The sequence below is a fragment of the Eumetopias jubatus genome, unplaced genomic scaffold, assembly GCF_037043125.1.
Source record: "Eumetopias jubatus isolate StellerSeaLion01/CBP00866 unplaced genomic scaffold, mEumJub1_p1.0 scaffold_8, whole genome shotgun sequence".
Lineage (NCBI taxonomy): Eukaryota > Metazoa > Chordata > Mammalia > Carnivora > Otariidae > Eumetopias > Eumetopias jubatus.
In genome coordinates this window covers 12618053-12632606 of record NW_028274814.1, presented here as the reverse complement: position 1 = coordinate 12632606, position 14554 = coordinate 12618053, and the positions used below count along the sequence as shown (strand labels likewise).

Here is a 14554-nt window from a genome sequence, read left to right as displayed (position 1 = left end):
TTGAATGCCAGAAGGTGGAGAAGGCCCTGTCCCTCGCTTCGAAGCCGATATCGGGGAAACGCGTCTCATCTTTTCTGGGTCACACTCCAGCCTGCTTGGGGCAGGAGCAGAGGGGCTCATAGACCATCTGTCTAAATATTTTTAAAGCTGTAAATCAAGCTGGCAAATGGTTAGGTAAAATATGTTCTATCCTCCTACTTTGATAAATATACGTTTGTGACCACAGAGAAAGCTAGATTGGATTTTAGCATTCTCCGAAATGCTCACAAGAGTTCTGTGCTGGATCACGAGATGGAGAAGGCCCTCCCCACCCCCAGCCCGTAGCAGCCCCCGCCTCGGCCTAGTTGCCACAGTGCGAACATGAGCCATGACCAACCCACGTGGATGAGTGCCCTCCATGTGCCCTGCACACAGCCGTGCCTCCGTCACCCCTCCATACTTGGGGTGCATGCACCTGTTGTTGGAGCTGGAGAAGCTCTGAAGTATAGTGCCCAGGGCAGGGGCACTTAGGCACATAAGCCCTACACTTCCGTGGAATCTGATCACAAACATGAAGGAAGTCGATCATTCCCATGAGAGTTGGCATTGGGTGGCTTGCCTTATGTTTCGAGGTCATAAAGGAGAAACAGCAATTCTGGGTTGTTCTTTTTTTTTTTTTTTTTTTTTTTTTAAGAGCTCCAAATGAAGGCCAGTGAGATATGAATTCCCCCAAACTGCCCACACGCTCTTTCTCACCACTTTCTGGAAAAGAATTCTGAGCCTCCCCCTCAGACAACCTAAGAAGAAGCTGAGAAAAAAGCAGCCCAGAAGAGGAGCAACTTCTCTGCCCAGTGCACGCCTCGCCCTCCTGCTTGGCCGCACGCCCTGCTCTGCCTTCTCCAGCGGACCCGGGGAGCCGAAGGGCAAGGAGGAGCATCCCTGAATAGCCCTCAGTGGCTGCCTGTGGCCAGAGCGTCACCCTTTGACTGAGGCAGCTCCCTCTTTTTGGGCCCGGTGACATGAGCGGATGCATCCCGAGACCTCGGGGTGGCAAAGCGTGATTTTACTGATTTATCCGATGGTCATTTTTCCCCCAAAATATTTCCCTGAGCTGGTAGAGAGTGGATGAGTCCATGAGAGTCACAGAGCGACAGAGACTAGCCTGGCTGGGGACGGGAGCCCCTGTGGAAGCCTGGACTTCAGCAGGAGACCAAGGGGTGCGGCCGGGGAAAGGGGGCCAGCAAGGGAAGAGACGTGGGGAGAGGTGGCACCAGAAGGCAAGGCTCTTCGGGGTCCAAGCATCCCCCATTTCCTACTTTTTAAACATGAGTTTCAAAAAGGAGGGAGTCTGCCCTAGGGAATGGGATCCTAGAGATTGGGTTTACTGGCATTTGTTTATGACATTTGTCATCAAAGGATGGTTTTTATTTGATTGCCATTAGCATGTCCGAGTATTAAGAAGCAACATTGCTCCCATTTACCTGGAAAGTTTCCTCTGGAAATTCCTGGTGATGCTGGGGTTTGCTTATGAGGGGAGAAAAGAGGCTCATCTTATCAACATCTTGTAATGTCTTTCTCCCCCAGCTTGAGGACCAAACAGGTTGTTACCTTTTCAAGCAAAATAATATTCACAGAAAATAAAAGAAATTCTGAATAATAAAATTAACACTATATATTGGTGGGTTTTTTTAATCTACATGTAGATAACATAAAAACTAGAATTTCATACTGAAAACTTTTCTAAAGATATATTCATCCATAATAATTGCTAGTTATTATTATGTAAAATGTTAATAATTTAGCAGAGAAGAAAAAAGTTTCAGATTAACTCAGATGGTTTCTTACTAATGTCCATGATCTGTGTGTCTGTGATTGAAGAAAATGCAGGATCTATAAATCTCCCAGTGGGGTGGTTCTAGGTTTTTTTTCTTAATTATATTTCTGATCCTTTGAAAACATGCATTGGAAACTGTAAAAGTCACATTTTTCATATCCCTGAAAGGTCAATTAATTTTTTTCTGAGACCATGATTACCATCTTCTACACTTTTGTTCTTACCGTTAAGAAAATCTCCTTCTTCCTCTTGTGGCCTTTATCCTTTGCTTTGTACTATAGAATTTCCATACCCATCATTTTATCACAAGTCAAGGAAAACTTCCTGAATTTCCAGAACTACATCCAGGTATAAGCTCCTGGGTGCTCTGTGGAAAGGACACCATTTAGATAGCATTACGTGGCATTCATATATATACACAAACATATATATTTTAGTTTTTTTTGAATGGCAAAGGACAGGAAACATAATATAATAAACATTACCAAAATTAAACAGATACTTCTGCTTAACATTTAAGAGACAGCATAAAATGGTTACGGTCATTAATAGAGTCACACAAGTTACTTCTCTTACCTGAGTGTTCCTCCTCTGTGAAATGGGGATAATTACAATATCACCTCTGTAGAGAGGATTAAAGGAGTTAATATTTGAAAAGGTCAGGCAGGGTCTGGCGCATGGCGAACACTCTATAAGTTTCTGTAAAAAAAATTTTTTAAGATTTTTTAAAAGACTTATTCATTTATTTTTTTGAGAAAGAGCACATGCAGGAGGGGCAGAAGGAGAGGGAGAGAGAATCTCAATCAGCACAGAGCCCGACGTGGGGCTTGATGTCACAACCCTGAGATCATGAGCTGAGCCAAAACGAAGAGTCTGACACTTAACCGACTTTGCCACCCAGGCGCCCCAGTACCTGTCAAATTTTAAAAGGAAACCTTTTTTTTTTTTTAAGTTTTTTGTTTGTTTGTTTCTTTTTAGCAATCTCTACACCCAACATGGGGCTCAAACTCATGATCCCAAGATCAAGAGTCACATGCGCCTCTGACTGAGCCAGCCAGGTGCCCCCAAAAGGAAAACTCTCTTTCCAATTGCTTCAGCCCTCTGGCATTTTTAAAGAATTAAAATGTAAAATTCCATCTCCGTTCCCTCCCCTCCTTTCCCAGAGCTCACTCCATGCTGAAGTTGGAGGATGTGACTGTCTTGAGGGTTTTGGTGCTTCTACTGGTATTATTCATAAATAGTATATATTATTTTTGTGTGTTATAAAACTTTACATAAATGGGAACATACTGTATGTATCCTTTGTAACTTTCTGTATCCCCTCAAATTATGTTTCTGAGATTGATTCCTGTTGATAGATGTGGTTCTAGTTCATTCATTGTAAGCGCTGTTTATTGTTCCATTGTATGAATAAACCACTGAGAACAAATTGGTGGGAAGTGGTGTTGCATCGAACATCCTAGAACAAGGGCTTGCATGTGAGATTTCTCTCTCTGATGGATAATTTAAAGAAGTAGCCGGGGGTCGGGATGCACGTCTTCAGCTTTACCAGGTCTCCCACCAGCACTGAGTAGCAGACTATAATTTCTGTGACCTTGCCAGTACTTAAAGTTCTTGGGTTTACTGACTTTTGCCTCTGGGTTGGGTATGAAATAGTGTGTCATTGTTTCCATTTTTATTTCCATAATGAATAGTGAGGCTGGGCCTTTTATGATTATCGGCTCCTGGTGCTTCTTTCTCTATGAGTTGCCTTTCTGTGTCCAGTTTTGGATATCTATTTTTGCCCGTTCCATTTTCTATTTTCTTATTGATTTATAAGGTTCTTTAATTATTCTGAATACTGATCCTTGGTAGAGCATACGAGTTGTAAATGACTTCTCCCAGACTGTGGTTTGTCTTCCTTACTTTGTTGATAATGTCTTGTACAGTAAAAATATCCGTTTTAATGTAGTGTCATTAAGCAGATTTTTTTGTGGCTTTTGGTTTTTATTTCTTTTAAAAAGTCCCTATACTGATGTGCTGGGAGACAGCACCATGTTTTGTTTTGTTTTGTTTTGTTTTGTTTTGTTTTGTTTTTCAAATCTCAGTTTTAACTTCTCACATACAGGTCTTTAGTCCATCGGCAATTTATTTTACTTATGATGTAAGGAAAGGTTTTTGTTTGTTTTGGTTTTTTGTTTGTTTGTTTTTTATTTTTCCATTTGGAGAACCAGTCTTCCTGATACTATTTAGTAAACAGTAATCTCTTCACTGATTTGTTTTTTTTTTCTTTTTTTTTTATTGTTACGTTCTCCACTGATTTGTACCACCCCTTCTGTCATATATCAAGCTTTCATAAAACCTCGGTCTTTTTCCAGGCTGTTTTGTTCCATAGTTCTGTTTGTTCTATCCCTGTGCCCAAACCACAGTTTTAATAGTGTTGATAGTTGGTAGAACAAGGACTCCCTCTTACTGTTGCTCTTCAAAATTGCCATGTTGTTGCTCTATATTTTTATTAAACTGCATTCTCTATTTTTTTCTGGTATTTGGGGTTGCTGTTCATTCTATATATTGATCTTGTATCATTCCATCATATTGAATCCTTATTGGCTCTAACAGTGTCTGCAGGTTTCCATGGATTCTCTGTTAGATCACCTGAAAATAATCACAGGTTTGATTATCCCTTCTGATTCATATGCCTTTTATTTCTTTTTCTTGTATTAACGATGCTAGTCAGACTGACTTCAGATGCAACAATAACAAAAAAACCTGAGTTTAAAGATTTTATTTTTAAGTAATCTCTACACCCAACATGGGGCTCAGACTTAGAACCCTGAGATCAAGAGTCGCATACTCTACCAACTGAGCCAGCCAGGTGCCCCCCAAAAAATCTAACTTTAAAGAGAATTCTTCTCATTTTTCATCATTAAGCATTACCCTTCCTTGAGGTTTTTGGTTGGCTACCTTTCACCAAGTTAAGAAAGTTCTCTTTAATTCTTAAATTTTTTTTTAAATATAAATGTGTTTTGGATTTTTCTTAACATTTTTCTGACACGGTCAAGATTATCATATATAGTTTCTCTTTACTTATTTCCTTTTTTTTTTTTTTTTAAAGAGCGATAGTGAGTGCGAATAGGGGGAGGGCCAGAGGGAGAGAGACAATTTTAATAGTGGCTCCATGCTTTAGGCTCCATGCTAAGGACTCAGGGCTCTATCGCACAACACTGAGATCATGACCTGAGCTGAAATCCAGAGTCAGGTGCTTAACTGACTGAGCCACCCAGGCACCTCTTTACTTACTTCTTATTGCAGACTGTATTAGGACTAGACTATCTAGTCCTTATATTCCTGAGATAAATTCTTGTTGGTCGTGATGTACTTTTTCATACATTGCTAGGTTGGTTTTGCTAATATTTTATTTAGGGGTTTGCATTTAAACTTGAAGTTTTTCCTCTTACTACTTTATTATTCATATGAATACTAGTTTATGAAATGAATGGACAACGTGATGTTTAATTTAACTGACAACTCACCTTAAGTGTAAGAGAGAATTCAGTTACAGTTGTACGGTACCCATACTCAATTATAGTGTTTCTCAACAGCATTTTCGTACACTTTCTGCCTTAATTGCTGAGTAACCTTTAAGATTAAATGATTGACTCCGTTGACGTTGGGCTGCAAGTTCTTGAGTGACTTTGCTTTATAGCTTCTTCACAGACACGTTTGTAACTATCCATGGAAAACGGCGGTAAGATGCCCTGGGAATGAATATGGCCCCAGTACTAGAAATCAGCATCAGACACATTCATGACTTCAACACAGTTTGAATTCCAGAAGTCATCAACAGTTTCTTCAAGGCATTTTTTTTAGAGCAATGCCTTGGGATGCTCACTTCAATGGTATTATCATGTCACATGCTAACCTAATAAGACTTTGTGTCAAGAATGAGTGCCTCCAAGCAGAATCTCTGTCCAGTGACTGCTGTCTGTCAGGTTGTTGAGGGGGTGAGACTCTGTCATTCAACTTGCAACAAACTTACTGCTTTAACGTGTTCTTCCATGATGCTAACACAGGTGGGTCCACAATTAAGGGTCTTTAGAGCACATTCTAAACCAGAATTTGGCATAAAATTGCAACTTATTTCCCTAGAATTTTTCAGCCTTTCATCAAGATTCTCCCATAGGGACTCTCAGAGGGTCTCCATAGTTCCTCAAGTATAACTATTAGAAGATAAATTAGCTAACAGACTTAACGAAGTTTCACATTGCCTTTAAATATCAGGTATCTGGATGGAATAAGAAAAGGTTTGATTGATACCATCATTTCCAAATAACGACGCAAAGATTTGGTGTTTACTCAAAACAAAGACACTGAAATCTGAGAGTCAGGTTATTCCAAAACTAAAGAGCATCCAGACTTTCTATAGAGAATGAATTTTCTTTTATCTTGTTCGTCCTCACAAGGAACTGTCACCAGCCTGCTTTGTCACCTCCTTGAAAAGCTACTCCATAGGAAGGGACATAGCAGCATGGGTCTTCTCCGGGACGGAAAACATTACTGACATCTGAGGGCATGCTCGAGCTTTTCAAAGAACACATGCAGACTTGTCTTAAAATCGCTGCTATGTCTGAAACAGAGTGTCAGCTGGTGTGAGGTATGAATTGCTAACTTCTAAAGAACAGTGTCGTTTATGGAATGGCTGGAGGGGTTAGAACACAGAGGGTGACCAGAGGGTTACCGTCGTACCTCCCATTCCTGGTATAGGCCCTGGCACACTGTAGAGGCTTATGTAGTGAACGAAAGAAGGCATCCCTGCAGGTCCCCCTCAATTCGTTTTGTCTTAAATCCAAAGACTCTTGAATTCAGTCTCTTAAGGGTACACCAGTATGTTAACTATACTGGAATCTTTTGTTTATATTCAGTACCAATGTCTTTCCCGTTTCAGATGCCAATTTACATTCTGCCAACTCCACTGTAAGTTTCTGTAGGAGCAGCCTCCCATAGCCCATCTCTTTTGGCTTAAAAAAATTACTCAGTTTACTGAGTAGAATCCCTAATTGGCCAGTCTTTTTAGATCTGTGGAGGTTATCTTTTCAAATGATCAAATCAAAGCATAGTTATTTTAGGAAATGTAGAATAGAAGATACAGAAAATCGTAGAGAACATTATCAACCATGAGCTTATCACCCAAAGACAATCAGTCTTGTCATGTTGGTGTACAGTCATCAAATAGGTAGACTTACCATGAGCCTGATGGAACCAGGCAAATAATTAACTTTCATACTGAATTTTATGTTTCTAACTTGTACTGTTGTTCTTAAAGAGGTCCCTCAAAACTGTGTAAGCTTCAGACCATACAAAACCTGGACCCATCACTGCCATCAGGGGGAAATCAAGTTCCTTTCTGTTTTGTAGTACACTTTATCACTTAACAAAATACAACGTTTTTCTCATCTTCTCCTAGAATTGCTTTTAATAACAGTGGTAGTATTCAGTCAATAGATTTATTAAGTGAATTGATTTATTAAATGAATCCCCTAATGTTGGGATTCCCCCATACTATTCTTAGAGATGATGCTCTGTTGAGCATCCTCATCACTATATCTTTGTGCATAAATGTGTACAAATGGAATTACTGGCTCAAACCATGTGTGTAATTCAGAGGGCTTTTGACATCTATTAACAAGTAGCCCTTTAGAGAAGTGGTGTCAGTTTATTTTCCCAACAGTGGTATGTGAGAAAATTCATTTTCCTGACCCTTGTCAGCATTGTTTATTGTATTGTAAAGACCTCTGCCAATTTGATAAGTATAAGAAGATATGTTAATATTTTAGTACTTATGTTTTTCTTAGTAAGTTGAAGAGTGAGTTTCCTACCAGAAGGTACTATAAGAGCTCTTAATATTTTTAAGGCATTAGCCATTTGCAGTAGTCGTAATGCAAATATTGATCTGCATAATCTTAAGTTGTATTTGGGGAAACTGAGGAATTTAAGTCATTTGGAATTGTCACCATCACCTACCTGTGGAAAATGTCATTTAGGGGAGGTGGTAGAAGGCATGCCAGAAGGCAAGCATACATATTAACTGGGCCACAGTACAGGGAGAATTAAATTTTTTTCAGCTAAAAGATACGTGAGCATCTACTTTGTGCCTAATATTCTACTATCTTCCCATCTGATGAATACAGCTAATCATACTGCAGAATTAAAAACTATGCTTGCAATTTCAGGAAAACGCGATGTGAGGACTTACGCAAGAAAAATTAATTCCTCAATCCTTAGTGAAAAAGTGATGGAGGAGTGGTGGGGGAAATAGCTCAGAGGAGGTCGTGTGCAGGCCAAGCAAGCTGGCGGAGAGATCACCCAAGGTGATGGCACAGCATGCAGTGTTAAGTGTGCCTGCTAAGTTCACAGGACAGCAGGATTTCCAGAACAACTCTAGTGCCATGGGAATGTGGCATGGTTTGGGATAATAAGGCAGGAATAGGAGACAGGTCCATTCAGGCTGGTATAACAAATTAACTAGACTTAGTATCTTTTTTTTTTTTTTAAGATTTATTTATTTATTTTAAAGTGAGAGAGAAAGAGAGCATGGATGGGGGCAGGGGCAGAGGGAGAGAGAAGCAGACTCCCCACTGGTTGTGGAGCCCGATGCAGGGCTCCATCTCAGGAACCTGAGATCATGACCTGAGCTGAAATCAAGAGTCTGACACTTAAAGGAGTGAGCCGCCCAGGCGCCCCACCCTAGACTGAGCATCTTAAAACCATTTATTTCTCAATGTTCCAAAGGCTGGGAAGTTCAAGACCAAGGCACCAGCAAATCTGGTGTCTGGGGAGGGCTGACTTCATGGTTTGCAGATGGCGGTTTTCACTTCGTTTCCCCACAGGGCAGAGAGCAGAGAGAGAAAATAAACTGTCTTGTGTCTCTTCTCAGAAGGGCACTAATCCCATCATGGTGCTCCACCCTCATGACTGAATTACCTCCCGGAGGCCCCACTTCCGAAAAGCAACCCTGGGGGGTTAGGGTTTTAACATAAGAATTAGGGGAGGGGGAGGGACACACAGACATTCAGTCCAAGCCAGGTGACAGTGTGAAAATTCTTGCACACCATATCAAGTAAGGAATATTTGAGAAGATGTCCCATGTTCTGGAACTGATTCTGAGATCCAGAAGATTCTGAGGATGTGTCACACGAGCGTGACCTGCCAAGTGTACTTTTTTGGTAAAATGTGATCAAGAGTTCTTGGTGAAAAATCCACATTGCCTCTGCAGGGCCATTGAGGTGGAAGAATTGTTGAATATTCTGGCTTCTCAGAGGGGCTCCAAGTGTCCTGAGGTTCATTTCAACACTCTGCTGCTTCCAGAGCTCTGTGCCTACCCCCCACTCCCCTCAGCACGTGCTTCGACATCTTCAAAGCAGACAGTCAGGCAAAAAGTGTGAGGACAGCTAAGCGCGTCCAGAAAGGGAGGTTGGAGGAGATGGGTGTGGCTCAGTGCAGGATTTCAGAGGCCACAGGCTTCAAGGGAGAGACCCTCGGTTCTGTGGATGCACAGAATGGGATATATAAGCTAGTTAGCGATCTACTAGCTTTTACTTTAAGCAAGTTACTTGGACCTTCTGAGCTTTGTTTTCCCTCTCTGTGAAATGGGGCCATAATACCTACCTGACAAGAGATGCTGTGCTGATTAAGTGAAACCCATGCATACCGTTTCTGACACATAGCAGACATTATAAATGCATTTCCCTGTCCCCTTCCCTTCTTCATAAAAAGGGACAGTATGAGCCAAAGTCCTTCAGACTTCCCCCGTAATCTGGAGCAGGCTGCACCGCTCAGAGCTAGGAAAGAATGCCAGAGCGAACTGAATCTCATCACTGAGCCAATAAACCGCCATCATATATTAAGAGATTTCCTTCTGAGTTTAAGCATTTCTAAATACCTCTCCTGAATTGAGAAAGCAAACTGAGGCAAGTGTAGAAAACTGTTCTCCTCTGTTCGTAAAGCCATCTTTCCCGTCTTCTCTGGATTTTCACAATCTGTAACTGGACTTGTGTACCCAGCAGGCATCTGTACCAGCCAGACCCTGAGGTAACCGTCATTTTGGCCCCCTTTTTTTAATTTCTTTTCACTCAGAGTCTACAAATTCGATTTCAAGCACACGCATGCACAGAATGCGGACGCAGGAATGAAAACCAGGCCCCTTGGGTGGAATGAGGCTGTGATATTTGACGGTAGTGAGGCTGTAAGTGGTCCATCGGCAGGGGCTTCGCCCAGGCATGGTCAGGGCCCAGACCTCAAGAGTAGTTTGGGCCGTTAGCTGTGGCATCACCGATCACGTGGGACAGTCACCGCATCTCCCATTTGGGGCAAAAACTGGCAAGATCTGTGATCAGACAGACTTGAAAGGATTTTTCTGGAGTCTGAGGAACGTGTAACAGCGTGGATATTTTGAAAAACTAGCTCCCTGAAGAAGCTGAGGATCCGAATTTCCTCTGAGGGGAAATTTAGCTGCTTATGCTCAGTGCAAAAGGATGACTCCACAATCAGAGAAAGACATGTATCATATGACCTCACTGATACGAGGAATTCTTAATCTCAGGAAACAAACTGAGGGTTGCTGGAGTGGTGGGGGGGTGGGAGGGATGGGGTGGCTGGGTGATAGACATTGGGGAGGGTATGTGCTATCGTGAGCGCTGTGAATTGTGCAAGACTGTTGAATCACAGACCTGTACCCCTGAAACAAATAATGCAATATATGTTAAAAAAAAAAAAAAAAAAAAGGAAGAAGAAGATAGCAGGAAGGGAAAAATGAAGGGGGGGAAATCAGAGGGGGAGACAAACCATGAGAAACTATGGACTCTGAGAAACAAACTGAGGGTTCTAGAGGGAGGGAGGTGGAGGGATAGGTTAACCTGGTGATAGGTATTAAAGAGGCCACGTACTGCATGGAGCACTGGGTGTCATACGCAAACAATGAATCATGGAACACTACATCAAAAACTAATGATGTAATGTATGGTGATGAACATAATAAAAAAAAAAAAAGGACGACTCCAATCAAGGAAACAGCCACTTCAGAAAGTATTTCTAATGTGTATACAAATCGGGAACAGGATTACCAAGCTGTATGAAGTAGCTTGGATAGCTATGAACTGAACACTCCTCTTGGCTGACTGATAAATCATTCACTCAACAAACATTTATTGAGAACCTGTTGTGTAACAAGTAGTATCTACAGGTGCTCAGGGTACTGTGGTTGAACAACAACAACAAAAAAGTTAAAAAAAAGAAATCCCTGACCTCATGAAGCTTACAGTCTAAAGGAAGAAAGTGATGATAAGCAATAGCAAGAGTTAAAATATGAATTACAGTATATGCGAAAAATGCTGAGGAATAGAAATGAAACGAGGGGGGTATGAAGTATTTGGAAGAATGGGTGCTGAAATTTTGACAAAGGTAGTGAAGGAAGGCCTCACTGAGAAGCCGACTTTCATAAAAACCTAAAGGATGGTCTGGATGAATATAGATGTAGATCAAAAATATTGCTGTCTGGATTTTCGAAGCTATTTCTCATTGTCTTCTGGTTTCTGGGTTGCTGCTGAGAAAATTCACGCCTTTCTGGCTCCCACTCCTTTGTTTGTGGCTTTTCTGCCCAACCCTTTGGGGACTTGGAGGATCTTCTGTTCTCCCCCCTGCCGTCTGGATGCCTCAGTGACCAGCCTGATTATGTTGTGCATTTCATAAACTTTTTCAGTCTCTGATCTCAGGCCCTTCAGTTTGGGGGAGATTTTTTTTTTATAATGCTTTTTGTAAATCTTTTGTTTTTCCTGATCTCTTTTACCCAAATTCCCATTAGTAATACTTGGGATGCTCTGAAATAATTATCTGTTTTTCTTACTGTTTTTCACTCTCTCCTGTTCCTTAGTCTTTTTGCTCCACTTTCTCAGATTTCATCAACTTTTTCTTCCTCCCTGAATTTTTTTTTCTAGTGAAGTAAACTCTATGCCCAACCCCAAGATCAAGAGTCACGTGCTCTACTGACTGAGCCAGCCAGGCACCCCTCTTCCTTCCTGAATTTTTAATTCATGCTCTCATGATTCCCAGAGCTTGCTCTTGCTTTCCAAATGTTCCCCTTTTCTTGGACTCTCTCATCATTTCTGAGTTTCTGTTTTCTGTTTATTTTGGTGTCTCATGTTAGTGGCTTGAATGAAATGTCTGTTAATTCTGGGTAGTCTGCAAATGCGTGAGTGAGGCATGGTCATACTAACTGGAAGCTTTCATATATGGGTTGGGCCACTTCACAATGAGGATCAAACAGAACTTGAGCATTACCCTCAAAAATCTATTTATTGGTCCTTTCTCACAGGCCAGTCAACTTTCCTAGAGGGGTTCCTCCAGTTTCTTGACTGAGGGTCACCCCTTTGCAAACATTCTGTGAGAAGGCACCTCACCCACCCTGCCCTGTGCCTGGTGAGCCAGAATGTAGTCTGTTTGGTTCTGGCTCTTTGGTCTTCTTCTGTGGATGTGGAGAGTCAGTTGGCTGAGTGGGATAGAAAGCTTCGGACAGGTTGCAGAACCATTAGAAAGAAAAGAAGGTTCCGTCAGGCCTCATGGTTTCCACTCAGTCTGCACTGCTCCCCTCAGAGGGAGCTGGTGTCTTGCTTCTGGAGCTTCCCTAGCCCTGCATGTTTTATCTGGAGTTCTCCCCCTTGAAGACTCAGGTGTCAGCCTTTTCTTGTCTGGTACTGTTTCCTCTCTCGTTCCTTTAATTCTTTGATTTGTGCTTTTTTATTCTTCATTGTCACTTTAATGGAATTTCAGGAGGAGATAGAGATAAATTTGTTACCTAAATTGCCTTATTGTAACCAGAAGTCATATTCTATTCTTTTTTTGAGTCTCTCCTGCCAAAGCGTACTCTAGTGATATTAGTCTGTCTGCAGCAGATTCTCACAAGAAGCGGATTCAAATTAAATGTCAGGATCTTTGATACCCTGTTTCAGTTATACATTTTTGCATAACAGGTGACTGTAAACATAGTGAATTAAATCAACAATTACTTACTGGCTTTATTCTGTAATTTGGGCAGCACTTGGAAGGGGGCATCACATTTTGGTTCCATGTGATGGCAGCTGGGGCAGGTCACCTGGAGCTGGGGATTCTCCTCCCAAGGTGGCTCACCCACATGACTGGCCGGCAGTGCTGGCTGTAGAATGGAAGCTTAGTGGGGGCCGTCAGTCAGGGCTTTCATTCTTCTTCATGCGGCCTCCTCATGTGGCTCAGATGGACTCACAGAAGCTTGGTTCTGTGAGGGAGCATCCAAGACCACACATCAAGAGGTCAAGGTCTAGGGTGCAAGCACTTACCAAGCCTCCATTTTGCATCTTACTTGCTAATGTCTCGTTGATCAAAACAAGTCACATGGCCAAGCCCAGAGTCAATGTGGGAAGGGACGACCCCGGGTCATGGATACTAGGCAGTATGGCTCATTGGAAGCCATACACCCCCCGGAACTCTAAAATTCTACAATCCTGTGCTTCTGTGTTTCTTTATGTAACTGACTTGTTCCATTTTCTTTCTGAAACATTGCGGTGTCAGATTCTTTTCTTGTAGGTAGTTTCATTTGGTATAAACATTCAGTAAATATGTATTAGAGCCACAGAAATATTGTAGCCTTTCCACTTAAAATGTCTCTGAATGGACTACAAAGACTTAAACTATATAGCTTACCCATCGTTATAATGACTGTGTTGTTAGCTAATGAAAAACATGGGCAAAATCACCCTATGGGGTCAAATTCCTAAATATACCTTTCAAGGGAATAAAGTATTGTCTTTTGCTTTAGGCTACCAGAGGTTAGCTTCTTGTCCTTTTGGTTTTAAAATAGTTGGGAATTAGCCTTTTTAACACCTGCCTGGACTCCAAAGAATAAAAGTGAGTATTCTTGTGATAACCAGAAAGTGCATTCCTTGGAAATTCCAAACAAACATCTCTTGTTACACGCTTTCCAAGCTTGTCCTGACCATTGCTGCCTGTGTTAAGACAGAAGTGGCTAAGCTTTTGCTGCGTGTTGCGTGAGTCTTGATCTGGGACTGATAACTGTGTTCATTTTGCGTGCAGGGGTTCTCTATCTCCAGTATGGAGATGAAACCAAGCAGCTCAGGATGCCGAATGAAATCACAAGTGCAGACACAATCCGTGCTCTCTTCGTAAGTGCCTTTCCACAGCAGCTCACCATGAAAATGCTAGAATCGCCCAGTGTCGCCATTTACATCAAAGATGAAAGCAGAAATGTCTATTATGAACTAAATGATGTAAGGTAGGTAGTGATGTCGTGTGTGTGTGTGTGTGTGTGTGTGTGTGTGTGTGTCCACCATACTGCGTTTAGCATTGCTCTGGTGTGTACTGAGTCCTCATCTCTCCATGTCCCCACGAAGGAAGCACAGCTATCTGTTACCCTGGTTGGCAGGCTTATCTCACCCAGGTGTGAATTCATGACCTGTTTTTCTATAATCCATTTACAAGGTCTGGTTTACAAAAGTGAGGACAGACTTGTCCCACATAGATCTTTGCTTATTACCTCTGAGAAGAATATAAGAAGTAACCAATCCACTGTTTAAGAGTTGGGGAAACTGAGGCCCAGAAGGTGGTGAAGAGGCTTGATCAACATCATAAGGCCATGCTTGTGACTGGAACTTTCCCAGCTCCTTCTCAAGTGCTTTTTCCCTCACAGAGACTCTGAACGTGTTAGGTAGTGATCCCACT

At 41.8% G+C, this 14554-nt stretch overlaps 1 protein-coding gene across 5 annotated transcripts in view; it reads left to right on the top strand.

Moving 5' to 3' along the window:
- The window catches only part of KIAA1217 (KIAA1217 ortholog), a 282087-nt gene that overhangs the window by 173531 nt on the left and 94002 nt on the right, over positions 1-14554 (top strand). For all 5 annotated transcript variants that reach the window (XM_028114195.2, XM_028114196.2, XM_028114197.2 and 2 more), the window contains one exon: positions 13910-14108. In XM_028114195.2, coding sequence (XP_027969996.1) covers positions 13910-14108 — 199 coding nt within the window. The remainder of the gene's footprint in view (positions 1-13909; positions 14109-14554) is intronic.